General features: G+C 41.7%; 1 protein-coding gene across 1 annotated transcript in view; it reads right to left on the bottom strand.

Annotated features, from left to right (window-relative positions):
• Positions 1–210: 210 nt before the first annotated feature.
• The window catches only part of TTLL7 (tubulin tyrosine ligase like 7), a 59201-nt gene continuing 40159 nt past the window's right edge, over positions 211–19252 (bottom strand). The window contains exons 17-20 of the mRNA XM_063136931.1: positions 15507–15587; positions 10670–10830; positions 6103–6276; positions 211–685 (exon numbers count right to left, since the gene is read on the bottom strand). Coding sequence (XP_062993001.1) covers positions 571–685; positions 6103–6276; positions 10670–10830; positions 15507–15587 — 531 coding nt within the window. The 3' untranslated portion in view covers positions 211–570. The remainder of the gene's footprint in view (positions 686–6102; positions 6277–10669; positions 10831–15506; positions 15588–19252) is intronic.

Below are 19252 nucleotides of genomic sequence, written 5' to 3'. Positions count from 1 at the left end.
GGAGCTTCGGCTATTGGGCAATATAAAAAAGGCGTTAAATAAATAAATAATATAAATAAATAAATAAATAAATAAATGCAGACTAAGTATGCTCCTCCCATGTGCCTCTACATCTCTGCCCCACGTTAACCTCTCCGTTGATGTATCTTCACCCATGGAACAACTCCGCCAGCAGAGTGTTCTCATTGGGGTATCTATCATGGTGGCGGCATATCTGGTATTCCACTGGCATAGCAGGGCTTCCACCAAATTCCAAAGCCCCTCAGCCAGCAGAGCATCAGTATAGGATTGCACCTTTGTGAGTCTGCAGCAAAAAAATAACATTTTTATTAATAAGAAGGAATTACTTAGAAACCTAGCAAGATCTGGACATTCACGTTATCTCTGTAAACATTTTAATAAGGTTTATTACATTTCCGAGAAGGTTAAGTGTTTACAGCAGGTTTTTGAGCTACATTTTATATACTGTAATAAATATATAACAGTGCCTATGTTCAGTTCCATTGCACATTTGAAATTGAGAAGAAAAATAAAACAAATTGCCCATTTTATCTAATATTCCCTTGTGTTTCATGAGTGGTCGTATCTAGGTGTAAACAAAATAGAACGAGTCATTCCGGATGAGCTACATCCAAAACCGGCGGAGGGTTTCATGATGAACTGCAAAGGTCCTGGCAGTGAATACCTAAAAAATAAAAGTTTAGAAAGAAAAAAACAGCAGGTTTTCAGTAAGTATCTTCATTACAGTCAAATAAACATTCATCAGTCATCATCTGTGGATGAGAGTACAATACAGAGGAAAGCTAGGGTGAAGAACAGACAGCCAAGTTGGTCCATGATAAGAAAACAACTCTCACCCTGCTATCCCAGCATCAATTTTAAAAAAAATTATTGGCCAGCCCTAACGAAGGCATTATTTTACTGACATTGCGGCTTTTAATCCAGCACACAACCATCAGACCCTCGGTCTGATCCAGCATGCCACTTCTTATGTTCTTAAGAGCAGAGCAGAACAAAATATTTTCGGCAACATTGCAAATTCAAGGACTTTTTAACACATTTTCCATTGCATTCATCTTAAAAGTAAAATTTGCTATGTGTTTGAAAACTGCATTTTAAAGTTCTAAGAAGTGTTTGCTACCTTTATGATTTTAGGTACATTTCTGAAAACACATGGTTATGTACACTGTTGACATTAATTGCATGTAGTCAAATTTTGTCTCCATAAGAACACAGGGGGATTTTTTTTAACACTTTTACTTAAAGTCGTCAAAGCTAGTGTGGGGATAGAGGGAAGGAATTTCATATTTCACAAAAAACCCTGTACATAGAGGGGTTGCCTGTCAGAGAAAAGAATGCTAACTTAGACTTCTCGCTACCAGACTAAATTCCTCTATGTAGAGAGTTTTAAATATGGGAAGGCATTCAAAGGGGGCATTTCAGCCACCCGTATTCAAAGTGGTACGATACCAAAAGGACTGTACCACTTGCTTCTTCTCAACATGTAGATCAGGGATGAGCAAATTATAGCACTCAAGATGTTTTGGCGTACAACTCTATCATCCTTAGGCTATGCTGGCTAGAGCTAATGGAAGCTGTAGGCCAAAACATTTGGACAACTACAAGTTGCCCACCCCTGATGTAGATAATCTTTCAGCTGAGCAGAATAAGCATGAATCAGACGTATTTATTTAATTAATTTTAAACATTTCTTGGCTGCATTTCAGGGCAGAAACCCTCACAAGGCGGCTTACAACAATAAAATACATAAAGGAAGATAAGAAGAAATTTGGGGGCTTTGAGTGAAAGCTTTAAGTGTAAGAAAGGAAGTTGGAAGATGGGACACAGCCAGCATGGGACCTGGGCTGAGGGTGGGGATTTAAAAATATGGCTAACAGTTGACTTGTCCATCATTTTGCCACTTGTTCATGGTGGCAGAATACACACGAACAGCAAATGTGCCCTGTAGCAGTGGCATTTGGGGCCAATCCACACCTAATAACTACTATGTGGGACGGACAAACTAGTGGCATCAAATGTGCAAAGATAAATTCATCTTGATGTGTGAATTTTGGGGCTTGCACAGTCTGCTGCCCACCTGAAATAGGTTAATCTAAATCCTTCTGTATTTATTTACAATATTTAAATACCGCTCCCTATTCAAAATTTCAGAGCGGTGTACAACATAAAATACAATAAAACAGAATAAAACAGCTTAAAATAGATTTTTTTAAAGAAGCAAAATGAAAAGTGAACCGTGAACCATGGCTGGTCATTAAGGAAAGGCTTCCTGGAACAATGACATTTTCAGGAGGTGCCGAAAAAAATACAAAGTTGGCGTCTGCCTGACCTCCAGAGGCAGGGAATTCCATAACAGGGGGGCCACCACACTGAAGGCTCTGCTCCTGGTGGACTCCAATCGGAGGATGGGTCTATGTGGAACCACCAGGAGCATGCCCTTGGATCGCCTCAGTGACCGGGCAGGTTGGACAACTACAGGTTCTGTATTCTGAAAATACAGAAGGTATTTGTCAACCTCCAGCACTAAGGGCTTGTACAGACTTTCAAGCATTTCTGTTAAAGTGAATGCAGATATATTCCCTCCAGATAATATCTCTCCCATGTGGAATTCATCTTCTCTCAGAAACTATGATTCCTGGTTTAAACACAAGAGAAAAATACTTTTTTAAAAAAAAATCTCCCAGCTGTTGCATGCATTGCTACTGTCCTTCAGGTGTGGAAGGTAATAATGCCACTTTATGCTCTTTTACTGGATGGCGCCTGACATCACTTAGGACACACAACTCTCCATCTGCATCCCCACCATACGGCTGTACAATTTTGATACTGCTTTTTAACGTTTCAAAAGCAACCATGCCACCACATGTCCCCTCTTTTTTTTCTCATACTTTTTTTTTTTAAAAAAAGTGGCAAGCAGGCTTCTGCCTCGTCTCTATATTGCTGGTGCTAGAACAGGATCAGGGCAAGGGAGGACATAGAATTAAGGGGCCAAAACCTTCCATTATTCAACACATAAATTATTGCCTGCATAATCCCTAACCCAGAACACCATTAACAAATGTAAGTATATTAAACTAAACTGCACTGTGGTTTTTTTAATGAAGTTGTGACATAACCACCACCTCATTATCATGATTTTAGCAAACTGCTAATTTGCCATTCATCAATGACTCTCTGATTTATTTGCTTACAAAGCAGGCAATATTAGCAGAAGTAGAACTTGAATAAAAGCCTACAAACAATAATTTATCATGGATTGTCTAATAATCACTGTTTAATCTATTTCCCATTACTGATGTACTATAATTACTTGCAGTTATTAGATAAATGCTCCAAAAGTACATAAAAATAACACCTACACTAAGTGGGGGCTGCGTGACGAGCAATGCATTATGCTAGAATTGATTACAACTACTGCACATAATAGAGCACACTGTTTAGAAAGTGTTACATCATTGTATGGAACCCGACTGATGAATGAATACTGAGCAAACTCCGGAACAGTCATGATGATTAATCCTACAACATTAGTAGGAAATGCCATGAGAGCGCATGATGAAGTTAGGCCGTTGCTACCAAAGGCTTCTCATGAATTTACTGCAAACAAAGACCTGTTCTAGTGGGATGTTGTGTACATTTAGGGTTTCCTTCCTACCAGACCAAATCCAATGAAGTGTGTAAAATAGCAGAGTTAGTGCCTAAGGGTGCATTCAAATTCCATTATATTCCTTGACAGCCAATGGAAAGATCCTATTAATTCTGATGTTGCTGGGTGAGGAAGGAATTTTGAGTTCTGACAAACTGGGGTAGGGGGAGAAGATCTTTATTTTAAAAAGGATGTTTTTGAGAAATATTGTTGCCTCTTGTTAATTTCTATCTGAGATTTCATCAGGCAGAAATTAACAAGAGGCATATTTTCATGGATTTTGCCAATAAATAATGGTTACGTTGCAGTGCATAAGACTACACATAATTTCCATTTTAAAAATCCTCTTTTAATCATTCAAAGCAAAAAAAAAATTGATCATAGCTGATGATCATTAGATTTCCACTCCACTGCGACAACATATTCGTACTACACATGTTTTGTTTTGCTGTAGCAGTTATCTCTGCCCCACCAAGCACTTCCTTCTTCCAGCTGACATTGAGTTATATGATACTGGTGGAAATATTAACATGATAAAACAACAAGCATGTTTTGGATAGCAAAGAACTAGTCCGACAACTATTGTCTCAAGCAGTCCTAAAGTACTCGGTTTAGCTTCGAAGAGTAGAGATTTGTACTCTGCATTCAGTAATCCTATTTGGCAAATAGCGATGCAATCTCAAAGGAATCAAAGGTAATAGTTACCTACAGGAATTAAAATGGCAGTTTCTGCTCTGCAGGCTCCCAAATAGCCAGGGCAAAAATATTGGGCAGCACAAGATATAACTCCCCATTTCAATGCTTTTAAGTCACAAATCACTAGTGCTCTATACTTTCAGATGTCACAGGCTGCTTCCTTTTACATCAGTAGCACTTTTATAACTCCATTTTATAAAGCCACAATATTCTGAGCACACTCTGCCCTATCCATAGCAGCACTCACGAACACGAGAGGTGCAAGGCTCAAACTACATAGAGATGGGAGCTGGTTTGGGGTTGTGGAGTGAGACGAGTGGGGGAGGAGATTCTCTGCCTATGCTCAAAGAAGGCTGCAGTCTTAACAGCCACTTCACACATTACATTCTTTAGGTGTACAACCTCAGAAGGTTTAGGCATTGATACATCGAGTTAAAAGGAGGTTCACTCCTGTTCTAGTTTGCAACCTGTTCTTTTGGTTCGTTTGATCAGGAAAAATGTGTATTTCAAACAGGAAAAGTGCAAATTTTAAAAGCATGCATTTTAAAAGTGTACATTTTTTCCCAAAAACAAATGCAAACTTGGGAATTTGAGAACACTTTCAGGAAATATGCGCTCTAGTTCAAGGTTGCAAACAGGGCATTTTCAAATGATTTGTGAACTTGAAATCCTCATATGTCCCTGCTTTAGAATTCTTGTTTTGATAGTACAGGCTGCCTTTTTTATGTTTCAACATCTCTCTCTCACTCTCACACACATGCTGCCAAAGAAAAACGGAGCCCATGCTAAATAATTTTTAAAAAATTAGCCAAATGTTCAATGACATAACCAGGACTGCAGGGTTGTATCACAACGCTCCCTCCCGTGGTGGAAGTGCTCTATGAATCAGCAAAGGCTGTAGCCTGGAGGACAAAGTCCCACATCCACTTCTGGATGTTGTAGGATGACTGCCTAAGGCTCGTAATGTTCTCCTCCCAAGCAAGACAGACAGCGGTGCTTCAGAGATATCACTGAAACAAGGCAGCTTCAGAGCAGTGGCACACTTCTTAAATTTTAGCTTGCCGCCATTAGAGTGGAGGGGGGGAAATATGGAATTTCCCCAGCCTTTGGGAATCGCATTTCTCCCCCACACACACACCACCAATGGAGGCCTTAAATTGTGTATTTCCCCCCAGCTGCATTAATGGCAGCTGCCATTAACACAGCAGGAGAAAAGGACAAAGGGTCACGCAGGTCAGGGCAGAACAGAGTTCTGCCCGGACCTGCGCCCCTTTGCCCCTTGAAAGCGTTGGGGCAAAAATCCACCCGGCGTGACTGTCAGGACCTATGAGTGCTGGATGCGGGGGCGTTCTCTGTGCCCTCATGGGCCCAGGCAGATTTTCACCCCATCACTACATGCCCATGCTGATCTGCTGTGTGCGCAGGCTTCATTAAATGGACCTGTTCCATAATGTGCATGACTCTGTAGGGGGAAAGAATGATTGAGTTCCCTTGATGAAATGAATTGGAAGCTGCTACAACAAGAAATAGATCTCCCTGTACAAGTTGAAGCTAAGTGCTTGGAAACAACTCCTAGATTCAAACTGATTGGGATGAAATGTCTGTTATTTTTTTTAAAAAAAAAATAGAATCAAATTGAGTGTTTTCCGGAACTTGAGATCGCAAAAAAGTATAGCGGTATAATCAATTCCTTGCAACCCTGCATTACTACAGGAAGTCAAAGCCATCGAAGCACATACCTTGAATCATCCCAGTCAGGGTTAGTTCCAGTGAGGGACCCTCTAGAATCAGCGGAGTATTTGTAAACCACTAGTAGGCACTGTTTACAAAGCTCAACTATTCGTTGGCAACACTGGAGCTGATCGGCAGTCACCGCTTCTGTGCTTTTACTGAATATCGTCTCCCAGGAGCTCCTGTTGGCATGGAAACAGACATGACCTCATGTTTTCTGTCACAAATGGCAATCTAAAAGCTTTACTGCTCTACATGAGAGATTTAGCCATGAAGAAGGGAGACAAATAATGCATGACCTTGTCTCTTAACAGTAAAGAGTCCACCTATTTCATCAGCAGATGGTGGGAAATCTAAAATACAAATTAATAAGTTAACCTTCATATTTAAAAAGCCCCACAAGGCAGTTGTTCAGTGAGTGCCTTAAAGCTTCTATGGCTGAATTGTTTAGTTTTAGCACAAAAATGCCTCACTTTCATCCTTTCAAATGGTGTTTAATGCAATACAAGACAAGACACTGATCAAGGTTCAAAGCAACCATCTAAAGACTTTGATGGAGTATCAAACCAATTGCTAAAATGGAAAGCATTACCAGAACACAGAGCTTCATGTCAAATCACTATTATGTCGGCTATGAGGAAAACAAAACAAAAACATTTTACTGGAATACGAACACCCCAAATGCAATGTGTCTGGGGCATGAATCATTGTTACTGAGTCTGTCCCTAAGGAGGAGCATCTAACATGCATTTCACTGGATAACCTTCAGCTAGTAAAAGAAAATTACTAGATACAAAAGGAATCAATGTGGGTTTGGTTAAGTGGGGTTTCAAGCCTACGTTCTATTCCTACCAACAGAATTCCAATGTATTGGAACAATAAATAGTCTGTCTACTTTGGCTGTGATCCTAAATACACTTACCAGAGAGTAATTCCCACTGAACTTAGGGGAATGTATTTATTTAAAACATTTCTAAACTGTATGTTCATCCAGACATGGATCCCAGGATGGTTTATATAAAATTCCAAATATTAATACAAGAATAAAACAACAATAAAAATCAAGTTGGGTGGAGGGTTAGTCACTCAAGTGCCAGCCCTGCTCATACTGAAGTATGGTTCCAATGGTGGTGGCAGTTTTCCAATTCAATCCCACCCACCTAAGCTGAAATCATAGCTACTGGAGAATTATTAGCATTTAATCGTACTTTCTGACTTAGCTTACACTGTTTTTAGGGTTCTTTAAAACTATACATTTCAAACAGAGTAGAACAAACAACCCTAGTAGGAATTTTTGTAGATTCATCTGCAATCTAGCCCAACTTTGAATCTAGGCCGAATTTCACCACTGCCTTTTGTTCCAGGACATGTTTAAGGATGGAACTGGCCATCTCTCTCGAAAGCTAATATACTATTGTGCCCATATTTCAAACCTGTCATAGTATACAACAACAAAAACCCAGCACATCCTAAATTCAAAGGCCCAGTTCAAGCAGACAACCATACCTCTGCTTGGTAAGTCAGGATACACACAAGCCTTCTGCTCATGCACGCAGCCCCATATCTCCTCTCTTCCAGGCACACAGCAATTAAATCAAGAAGTCTCCAGTTAACCAGAGTTTCCCATTTTGTCTGAATAGGGAAACTGCAGTCATCAAGTTTGGAGCAAGCCTGGATCTTAAGCCATGTTTGAAATTGGTTTAAGATCCTGGCTTGTTTTAAACCTGGTTAACCATAGTTTCCCAATTTTCAACAAACTATGGTTAAGTGGAGACATCCAGGTTTAATTGCTGTACACCGCGAAGGGAAGAGAAAAGGGGGTGCTTTGTTTTCATTTCATATGGTTATCTCTGGAAGGAAAGAAGAGCCAAATTATAGGTTGTGGGGGGTTTATTTACACACACAGGAGTCACTTTTCTATACAATTATACACAAACTGACATACAAAAATAAAAGCAACATACAAAAAAGAGTACCAATAACTATGAATTCTTGTGTTAGAGAGATTGTTGCCCATCAGTTCAATGCACCTTCTGTCTTTTAGTTAAGAAACTGAGGCTGGCAGTATTAGAACCATGATGCTAGGTGGCAAGGAGTTGCACAGCCCTGTGAACTTCCATTGGAGACATTTTATGAATGATGTTTAGATGTGCTCAGGTTTTGGCTGATGACATTATCTGGGTTCAAAAAAGATTTTTTTCCCCAGGTCTTAAGGATATTGGAGATTTGCTTTTTACTCTAGTATGCATCTTCTAAATCTATTTGCTTTGTACATAACTTTACTATATTTGCAGATCAAACTTATAGGAACACTTACTGCTATTAAACATATCACAATTCAATCTGCTTTTTTAAAAAAAATAATTAAAGACAGCAGCATCATAGCGAAACTCTTTGACCTTTGTCAAAAGACTGGAGAGACTGAGAGACCTGTTGCTATGCTGAGGTCCAGCTCCTTAAAAAATCATTCATCCACCACATAGTGCCAACATCTGACTAAGCCAAGCAACACAGCTGATCCAGATGTGTAAGCAAATTTAAGCACATTGTCGCAAATGATGCTAAAGAAAGTGTTTCCTGTTTCTGTAAATGACACCAAAAAGTAACTGTGATCAGAATGAGCATTTGATGTTTAAAGGAAAATGGCTCTTTTCTTCTCCCATACACATATTAAAAGCCATTTAGAAATGACAGAAGCAGAAAAGGCATTATTAGCATCACTTGTGAAAGCATCGTAGAACTCAATTTGCATATTACCTGGATGCCGTGGGTTGAGGATCCCTCCAAGGTCAACTCCACTTCAACCTAGTAACACGTTTAAAAAAAGATCTGCATCTTGCAGCCTGCTGGCATCCAGTGACTACTTCCTATACCAGTGCCAGCAGCTCTGAAAAAGGTGCCATTTTGGCATGTGAAGGACACTGTGATAAATATAAATCACATAATAGGGAACTTCTGTATGGTACCAATGCAGTGTGGGAGCCCACCATGAGGGAGCAGTAATGATTCCGCAATGATAATATATGGGATTAAGCCCAACTACAACAAGGAGATTGTGTGCATTTTGTTTTGTTTTTTACAACCCATAAATTTTTTCATGGCATTTCTTTCCCAACCATCCTCCAACGAACTCAGGAAGGCATATATGGGGGTACCCTGTTTTATTTTTATAAAAAAGGCAGATCAAGAGACAGTGGTTTGCCGAAGGCCATCCAGTAAGCTTCAGAGGAGGGATCTGGACATTAGCTACCCTGATCAAAGTCGAACACACTATCTCAGCCATCCCAACCTAGTGCCCTCCTGATGTGTTGGACTTCAACTCCCATCATTCCCAACCATGTAGGCTGGGGTGATGGTAATTGTAGTCCAACACACCAGATTGAAGAAGGCTGTTCTATCTACTATGTTGCACCTATGTGTGGCGTAAGTACTGGGCTACGACTGTGGAGAGCCAACTTAAAATGCAGTTCAGTCACATACATCTTACTGCCTGCCTCCAGCCTGTCACTCCAGCCTACTTCACAGGAAACTATGAGGGTCTTGGAGGAAGGGTGGAATAATAACAAATGTAAGAACATCAGAAGAGCCATGCTGGATCAGACCAGGGGGGGCATCTAGTCCAGCATTCTGTTCACACAGTGACTGCCCAGCTGCTCACAGGAAACCCACAAGCAGGACATGAGTAAAATAGCAACCTCCAACCCATGTTCCCCAGCAACTGGTATACATAGGCATAATGCCTCTGCTACTGGAGGTAGCATACTTAAACGATGCCTTGGATATCATGCTAGAAGTTAAATAACTCTTGGTCAAAGTTATTGGTCAAAGGGGGAGGGAGAGAAAGTTCCAGGATCTCCAGATTCTAGAGAGCCTTCTACAGTCTAGAACAGCCTTCCCCAATCTGGCGCCCTTCCAATGGTTCAGACTACAACTCCCATCAGCCCCAGTGATCATGGCCAATGGTTAAGATGATGAGAGCTAGTGTGGTGTAGTGGCTAGAGTGCAGACTGGGAGCTGGGAGATCCGGGTTCTAGTCCTAGGAAACCCGCTCAGCCATGGAAACCCACTGGGTGACTTTGGGCCTGTCACAGCCTCTTAGCCCAACCTACCTCACAGGGTTGTTGTTGTGAGAATAACACGGAGAAGAGGAGGATTATGTACACCACCTTGGGTTCCTTGGAGGAAAATAGACAGGATATAAATGTAATAAATAAGTACATAAAAATTTGTAGTCCAAAACTTCAGGAGGGCACCAAGTTGGGGAAGGCTGGTCTTGAAGGCTGCAAAAAAATGGCAGCAAAGTAGCAAAATATGCCAGTCCTTCTGGTTTCAATTCTAAACTTCAAAGAGAAGGAGGATGCTTTGGAATTCAAGCAGGACCATCCTTATCAAAAGGTACTGAATCCATCATCACCCTAGTACTGGGAATATCGAGAAAAATATGCTGAGAAACCTGAAATTAGTAAACAGTATTACCAGTTCTAACTAGGAGAAGAGATAACCCACAGCAGCAATAGAAATAAAGAACTGTGTTTTTAGTTGAGGAAAACCACAAGAGTCTCTAGACGCTCTTACCCTGAATTGCAGAAGCAGTTCCACAGCCCCTGGCCATGGCTCCACAGCAGGCGATTAAACACACGGTTATAAAGTCGGTACAAATGTAAACACTCAACATCTGAAACTCTCCAGATACGTTGCAGAACAGAACGAACGCTTGCTTTCACAATGTCTAAAACCTAGAAAAAAATTATATTAGACACACACAAAAAACAAGAAAAAATTGAGGAATGCTTTTAAAAAAGAACTTGAAAAACACTGTGTCAGTAAGCATCTAAGGAGAAATGCATTCGGGACAATAGGGTTGTTTAAAAAATTTGGCATGTTGGTACATATAGCAAGACTTTTTATTCTCACCCCTTTACAAAAGGAATAATAAAAGAATTTTGAGGATAAGGAATGGGTACTCTTAAGATAACACAGATTTCAACAAACTTTGAGCACATTTTATCTGAAGTGTGTTCTAGAACAAACTCTCTGGATATTAGTCATTCCTGCTAAGGTGCTTCCAGATTGTATAAATTAAGCGGTCAGCCCTCTTACTATGGGTTTTTTTTCCCCCAATTGTTTTTTTCTTAAATATAGCATTTTCCCTTAAATACTGAGTTCAGGAGAAACCCATTCTTCCTGTTTGCAGCTGAAATCAGCTAAACAGACCATTGTTAATCTAAAAACTGTGATGTCATGAGGCCAACGCCACCTGCCTTTCTCCAGAGCAATTTTTCAACTTAAAAAAATGATATGGTGATGGTGTATGGGTGTGGGGCGGGGGGGGAGAGAGAGAGAGAGAGAGAGAGAGAATGAGAATGAACATTTAGGATACAATCCTATGCATATTTAGACAGAAGAAAAGTCCTACAATTCTCAGCAAGCCCCAGCCACTATGCCCCATGCTGGGAGTTATAAGACCTTTTCCTGTCTAAACAGACATAGGATTGCACCCTTAATTGAATTAATTTACGTGCTGCATGTTAAAAAAAAATGCTGGACAGCCTGCGTGTCAAATGGAGGAGCAAGAAAATCAAGCAAATCTGGGTTCATTTGGCTAATTAGTAAATATGCCTGTAATTGGCATAGGTGGAAGCCAGGTTCAACCTACGTGTGAAATATATGCTGCATTTCCTGCTTTTTGTTTTAGTTCATCGCTTTCTACAGACAGGCAATACCTGCTTTCTATACTGCCTTTCCATCTCAAACAATGTCCAGTGACGTTTAACTCCCATAATCCCTGACGGTTGGCCATGTGGGCTGGGACTAATAGGAGTCCAGATGTATTGTAGTCCAAAAAACCCTGGATTCGTGTGTTTGGCTAATGCTGTCGAACACACTATGCTCCCAGAGTTCTCACTGACTTCTGAACACCTTACAGATGCATAGTTACACATGGAGACGGATTTTGAGAGAGACTTCTAAATTCGATTCAAAGGAAGCCACTGATCTATTACACTAAAAGACAGTAGGGTTAAAAATGCATCTTAAATAGCATGACATTCCTTTTTAATGCATGTTTTAATGGGCTTTTATTTAGAACTGGGTTTGGCCTACAACAAAAAGTGTTGTACAAAGCAGGGAGGAGGCTGTAATAATTCTTACAGAAGCTCTAATTTGTCATCCTGGCTTGTGTGTTCAAACAATATTCATAACTCCACCATGGGAAGTATTTCCACATTCTTGGAACATACTGTGTTATTTGCAACTCAGTTAACATAATATCTGAAGGGCTGAATTCTATGACTAAGTGACTGGAGGCAGATGCTTTAAAGAGCCGTGTGGCCACTTTGACATAGAAATCAGCCCTGTGGATATATACAGAGCCTTGGAAGGGAAATTAAAACTGTTCGCATGAAACCAACTCTTTCTGCCTTAGGATAGTGAGACTACTTTATTCAAATTCATTTCAGTGTTGACTACAAGTCACTGACTCACTTCTTGCTGCAATTAACTTATCAATTCCAATCTTCTGTAAATGAGGGTTAGAGGTTCATAGGCTAAACACTGGACCCACAGCTTCCACTCAACATCAAAATGTGAAACTGTAAGCATAAGATGATTGCAGGGACCATTTTGTGTCTTTAAGGCTAATTGTGTATGAATTAAACTAAATACTGATTTCAAGAAGAGCTTATTTAAGAAACCATATACACAGCCAAAAGGGGTTACAAGTAAGTATTTCTTAACTTCTTCCATAGATCAAGGGTGCACAAAAGCCAAAACAGCATAGGTAGTTTTATATACAATGATTTAGAATTTAGGTTTATGAGGGCAAAAACCATTCACCATTTCGTATTTTGTATCATGATTCCTATCTCCATTCATAGGCTACCAAGAGAACACATTTTGCTTCCAAATATGGAAGAACAATTGTAGGACAAAGTACATGAATGTTTTAACACTTAACCTCCCGGTAGTATTTTTTTTAAATTGTTATTTTGTTCAAATTGCAGGTAATGGTCAAGCTAATCGTCCAAATCAGGTACTGTAACATAAATGCAAAGGGAAGATTCACAGAAAACTTGTGTTCATCTCTCCCACTCCCATGTAGAACCTTTATGTGAATGACCCCCATTCACATAATATCGGCATACACAAGACCACCTTCCTGAGATAATCTGTCTACCTGTTTTAGGGCAGACAGATTGTGAGAGCACGGCTTAGTCACACAGCCATTTTACAGGCTTAAGCTGCAGTTCATATTAAAGATTCCACGTGTAAGTAAAAGAGCGTTTGTAAACCCTGAGGTTTGTTGCCACAACTACTACCCATGCATCCTATCCTAGAGGACCACATCAGAACCTTCTTCTAGTTACTCAGTTTGGCAATATATCCCTTGCATAGCTCTTTGCCAGTCAAGTACCATCACCTTTTATCCAAGTATTTGCAATACATTCAAATAAAATGTATTTGTTTTATATTTTATGCCAGGGAGCACAGAGCTGATTTAGGGTAGGGAGAGAAATCGCCCCTCCCCCAGGCCTTCCATAGGACAGATGATGTCATTGGGTGGCCGCACCCACTGATGTCACCTGCCTTGCCTCTGGGCCTCTCCCTGCATGAATAAAGGGAGCTTGCCAGCACTGGGAGGAGGAGGAGCACCTCCTTCCAGTGTCAGCTGAGTCCCTAGCTTGGGGATGGCATGCAGAACTCAACGCCACTTGGCCAATGCCGGGAAGAGAGGCAGCTCCTTCTGGTGCCAATCCCCTGCCGCTCACATCCCCACAGTTATCTTCAATCCGATATCAGAGAGAAGAGTGGGGTTTCCTCTAGGGGGTGGGGCTTGGAGCCAAGCCCCACCCTGCCCCCTGGTGGAACCCAAGAAGATTCCATGGACTGGCTGAAGGCTCCATAATCTTGTTTTATGCAATTGATGGTGGTGGACCTTAACCAAAATCTTGTAAAATATATCTACTTTCCTATTCTTGCTTTCCTATTACTGCCACCTGCTCTTTTTTTTTTCTTCCTAAGTACCACCTCAGCCCCTGCTAGCAAATAAAACACTGAGTTTCAGATCAGGTTCAGATTTGTACTGATGTGTCACATTTGGAAAACCTTAAGGTGCAATGTCAATGGCAACAGGTAAGCAGTTTTTTCAACTGTGTCCTTAAAAATGACTCTGATTGCTCAGAGGGGTTCAGATTAAACACACGGAGAAGGCTACAGCCAGCCGCTGCTGTTGCCAAAAGAAGCCGAGAGCTCACCAGAGCTTCAGGTAATAGCCGCCGCCGCCGCCGCCCCTCCCCTTGAGTCATCAGGCATGTCTTTGCAAGCTGAGCAAAGGCATCTCCAATGGCAGAAGTGCCACTTTTCTTCATAATGACCTAGTAAATCACCTTGACCCATACTGTGTGCCCAGAGTACCACTTATATTTGTCAAGGCAAGAAAGCAAATAGCCTTGCTAGGCTGGGTGTTCCTTTTTTTTTTACTGCCTACAGAGAAAAGACAGGAACATGCATGGGAATAAAATGCAAGCCTTGAAACACACTTCTGAGGGGTCACAGAGTGGTGAAGAAATATTTGTTGAGATATTCTGACCTGTCGGCACCCTAGTTTTGGGGATGGCAACACTCTGTGCTTGTGTGCATTTAGATTGCAATTCCTTGGAACAGGACACTTCATGCCCATTAGCAAGAGATGGAAAGTTTCCAGTTCTAAATTAACCACAGTTGCCCACAATGTCCAAACTCAAGGAACTGTCGTTTTTTCAAACTTTAGTTAGTGAGAACAAGCCAGGATAAAACCATGGTTTCATATTCTGATTTGTTCACCAACTAGAGTTTAAACAAGCCAGAGTTTCCCAACTTCAGATACTATGGGGAAGTGTGGTTAATTTGAAATGGCAAGCAAAAGAGGAGAAGCAGGAAGGCTCTAAGCCTCATGCTCACTACAACTCATTGTCGGAGATGAAAAGCATAGCTTGCTGTCACATCTGATCTGAGCCTATGGGCTGGATCCAATGGGGGTGTTGTGCTGGTGCCGGAGACCCACTGGCGGCAGGGCCACACACGGGCAGCTCCACCAGTAGTGGCAACGTGCACACGGCCCCTACTGCTGGCAGCCCTGATGAAGTACTTCCAGGGACAAGTGCCAAAACAAGCAGAAATGCTCATTTCTGGAAAAGGCCACCCATGCGCATGCACCAGTGGGCCTGGGGCACCAGCCCAAGGTCCCCATTGGATCCAACCTTATGAGTTTGGCAGTGTACCTTTTAAATTGGCACAAATCATTGTGCCTCCTACTGACCAACTCAAGGATATTGAGGACACCTCCTGAATGAAAGAGTTCATCACAGGTAGGACACATGATAAAACTGTCGTTTCTCATGGCTTACACACTGAAAGACAAGCACATGCCACTCACCTTTCGCTGTTTTGCAGAGTCTAGTTTTATTAACCAATATGAGGCCACTTTTGACTTATGGTATTTCCAATTATCCATTATCTGTTTGAAAGAATAAATTAGAATGGTGTCACTTCTAATGAAATCATACTACTGCTATACAAGCGAGTACTATGAGAGGATCTGCTCTAATGGGAATGAGTATCAGTCACAACACAGGAGGGAAAAAACTGCAACCTGCTCCATACTTATGTAAGAAGTGTCTGTGGATTCAACAAATAAGAAGAAAACTAAGATAATAGAAAGAGGGGGACTTTCTTTTCTTTCTTTTTTAATTATAGAGTAAGAGAAAATATTGTTACATATCTTTGCTGTGGAGAAAATTGGAAGTCCATTTTAATTTTGTATGTTTTGTGTGTGTGTGTTTTGTTGTTCCTGTGGCGTTTGCTTCATAGAATCATAAAATAGTAGAGTTTGAAGAGACGTATAAGGCCATCGAGTCCAACCCCCTGCTCAATGCAGGAATCCACCCTAAAGCATCCCTGACAGATGGTTGTCCAGCTGCCTCTTGAAGGCCTCTAGTGTGGGAGAGCCCACAACTTCCCTAGGTAACTGGTTCCATTGTCGTACTGCTCTAACAGTCAGGAAGTTTTTCCTGATGTCCAGCCGGAATCTGACTTCCTGTAACTTGAGCCTGTTATTCCGTGTCCTGCACTCTGGGATGATCGAGAAGAGATCCTGGCCCTCCTCTGTGTGACAACATTTTAAGTATTTGAAGAGTGCTATCATGTCTCCCCTTAATCTTCTCTTCTCCAGGCTAAACATGCCCAGTTCTTTCAGTCTCTAGTTTGTTTGTTTGTGTTTTTGAAACAATAAACATTTAAACAGGAAAAAAAGAAGTGTCTGAAAATAAACCAACAATGTTAGGGCCCAAGTGGCCTTCTTCCTAAAGCATACTCCCTGATGCTTTCTGTTTCGTCGTTTACTAGTCCAAAGCTGTGAACGCCAGGTTTTTAAAGCTTAGAATTTATTTTGCAATAACCGACACTGGTTAAGAATGGGCAGTTCTACTGAATACTATTTTGAGCTGTGCCACTAGAGGGCGAAAATACGTTTTGAAAAGCAAACATGATGAAGAAGCAGGAGATCACGAGCTACACAGGTAATAATTGACAGGGGGTGGGAGAGAGAGAGATTATTTTACATGCCCCCGTTTACAAATAATCACAAAGTATGTTTCATTTCCCTCCCAAGGGCTGGTGACTTTCAAGCAGGTCAAATGATGCTCAAATGGTTGATGTACTAATTATATTATACGGATGCAGTTATTCAACACCAAAATAGTACAAGGTATTAGCAATACGCACAGATATATAAAATGCAGATTTGTTTCATATCCAAAAGGTACAACACTGACATATTTTCTGTTCCTAGACAAAAAGATGTCATAAATCGCCACAAGATGAAAGTAATCTGGCAATAAGACCAAACGGTTAGGGCCCAACTTCTCCGAAAATTACCAATAACTGGAAAAATTCCCCCCAAGAGCAGCTGTGTTAGTATATTATAGCCAACAATAAAAAGGGCTTTGTAGCATCTTAAAGAGTAGCAAATCTATTGAGAGCCAGTGTGTCGTAGTGATTAGAGTGCTGGGCTAGACTAGGGAGACTCAGGTTCAAAACCCCACTTGGCTGTGAAGCGCTCTGGGCGACCTTGGGCCGATCACTAACTCTCAGCCTAACCTACCTCAAAGAGTTGTTGTGAAGCTAAAATGGGGGAGGGGACAATCTAACCTGCTTTGAGCACCTTGGCAGAAAGGTGAGATATAGGCAAAATATATAAATAGATGTTGTCACCTGGAGCCTGTTTGTCGAGTGCATGAAGCAGTCTGGAAAGCTGGGTAGGGATATTCATAATATCTGAGAGCAGCTCAGTATCCTAAGTCATGAGCTTCCACAAACCCTTCCTTTCACATGCACCTCTCCACAACCTTGTGGGGAACAGCTAGTGAACAATGGAATTTAAATGGCTATGGTGATTGCCCTATGTGTGTGTGGCAGCTAGCAAAGGTGACTGTGAGCACCTGTGATTGCAGAAATCAGTACCAGCAGTATCCATGGGCATGGGCATGGGCATAGCTAAGGAAACGTTGCAGCCGCTGCTTGTGCAGGCAGGGAACTAACTGTCCATGAAAACTGATCTTTAGTGGGACAGGGTCATCCATGAGCCATTGTCCAACCAGTAGCCCAAAGACAGAGCCATCCTCTCCCAGGAGCTGAACCACTCCCAGAGAAGAACCTACACCAGGGACAGGCAACCTCTTTGTGCCGTGGGCACAATGAGCAACTTGAGAAAGTGTCCTGGGCAGCACCACAAAATGGCTGCCACGGGAGCAACGGCAAAGGGCAAGTAAGCTGCCCAAAAGTCTGAGTGCAAGGCAGGGGTTAGGTCTGAGCCCCAACTCACTAAAGATCTCATTTGAAGCCAGTTTTCAGCAGCAACAGAAAACCTATTCCACAGCCATCAAAGCTGTCTGTTTTAACTCTGTATTTTAATCTTATATCAATTTTGCTGCGTGGTTTTATCCTGGTTGTGCTTTTGATACTGTATTTTGTATTTGTGCTTTTAACCTGTTGGTTGTTTTATTATGGTTTTAATTTTTGTGAACCGCCCAGAGAGCTTCGGCTATTGGGCGGTATAAAAATGTAATAAATAAATAAATAAATAAATTTCAAAAGCAGAGAGTACGTCTGTCACAGAACTGAGCTTAAAGAACCAACACAGGAAGCTGCTTTGCATCCGATCAGACTATGAGTTCATCGAGCCTGGCATTATTCTGCACTGGGTCTCAGGTAGGCAAGGGCCTTTCCCGTCACCAGCTACCTGATCCTTTATGAACTGGGAGCTGCCAGGGCCTGAACCTGGGGCTTCTACATGCCAAGCCGGTACCTCTTCCATAGAGAGCCACGATCCCTGCTGTAGAGTTCCAAATGCCAAGGCAGCCAAGCCATGTGCTGCAAATGCAAGGCCAAATCCATCCCAAAGAAAATGCCTTCCAAACCCTCATCAGTTCTTGAATATCAACAAAAACTGACTGAGCAGGGCAGGAAAGCCAGCAATGGAACAGTTTGCTTTGGACTGAGAACTATAGCTCCATCAGATTGCAGCCAAGGGGAAATGGGGCCATTCCATCAGCTCAGCTGAAAAAAACAGCTTCATCGGGCTCCTCGCCCCACTTTTCAATTCATAAGAACATAAGAAGAGCCATGCTGGATCAGACCAAGGGCCCAGCACTCTGTTCACACAATGGCCGACCAGCAGTCAATTAGGGACCAACAAAGCAGGGCATGGTGCAACAGCACCTTCCCACCCATGTTCCCCAGCAACCTGTATATATAGGCTTACTGCCTCTGATACTGGAGGTAGCACATAGCCATCAGGGCTAGTCGCCGTTGATAGCCTTCTCCTCCAGGAATTTATCCAACCCCTTTTTAAAGCCATCCAAATTGGTGGCCACGTGCTGTGTGAAGAAATGCTTCCTTTTATTTGTCCTGAACCTCCCACCAATCAGCTTCATGGGATGACCCCGGGTTCTAGTATTATGAGAGAGGGAGAAAAATGTCTCCCTACCCACATTCTCCATACCAGGCATAATTTTGTATACCTCTATCATGTATCCCCTAGTCTACAACCCTCATCATCCCTGACCGTTGGCCACACTGGTGGGGGCTGATATGAAACATCTGGAGGGCATCAGGTTCCCTATC

Source organism: Elgaria multicarinata, chromosome 1 (assembly GCF_023053635.1).
Source record: "Elgaria multicarinata webbii isolate HBS135686 ecotype San Diego chromosome 1, rElgMul1.1.pri, whole genome shotgun sequence".
In the NCBI taxonomy this organism is placed as follows: Eukaryota; Metazoa; Chordata; class Lepidosauria; order Squamata; family Anguidae; genus Elgaria; species Elgaria multicarinata.
Note: the sequence above shows the minus strand (reverse complement) of the source record. Positions and strands in the feature narration are given on the sequence as shown.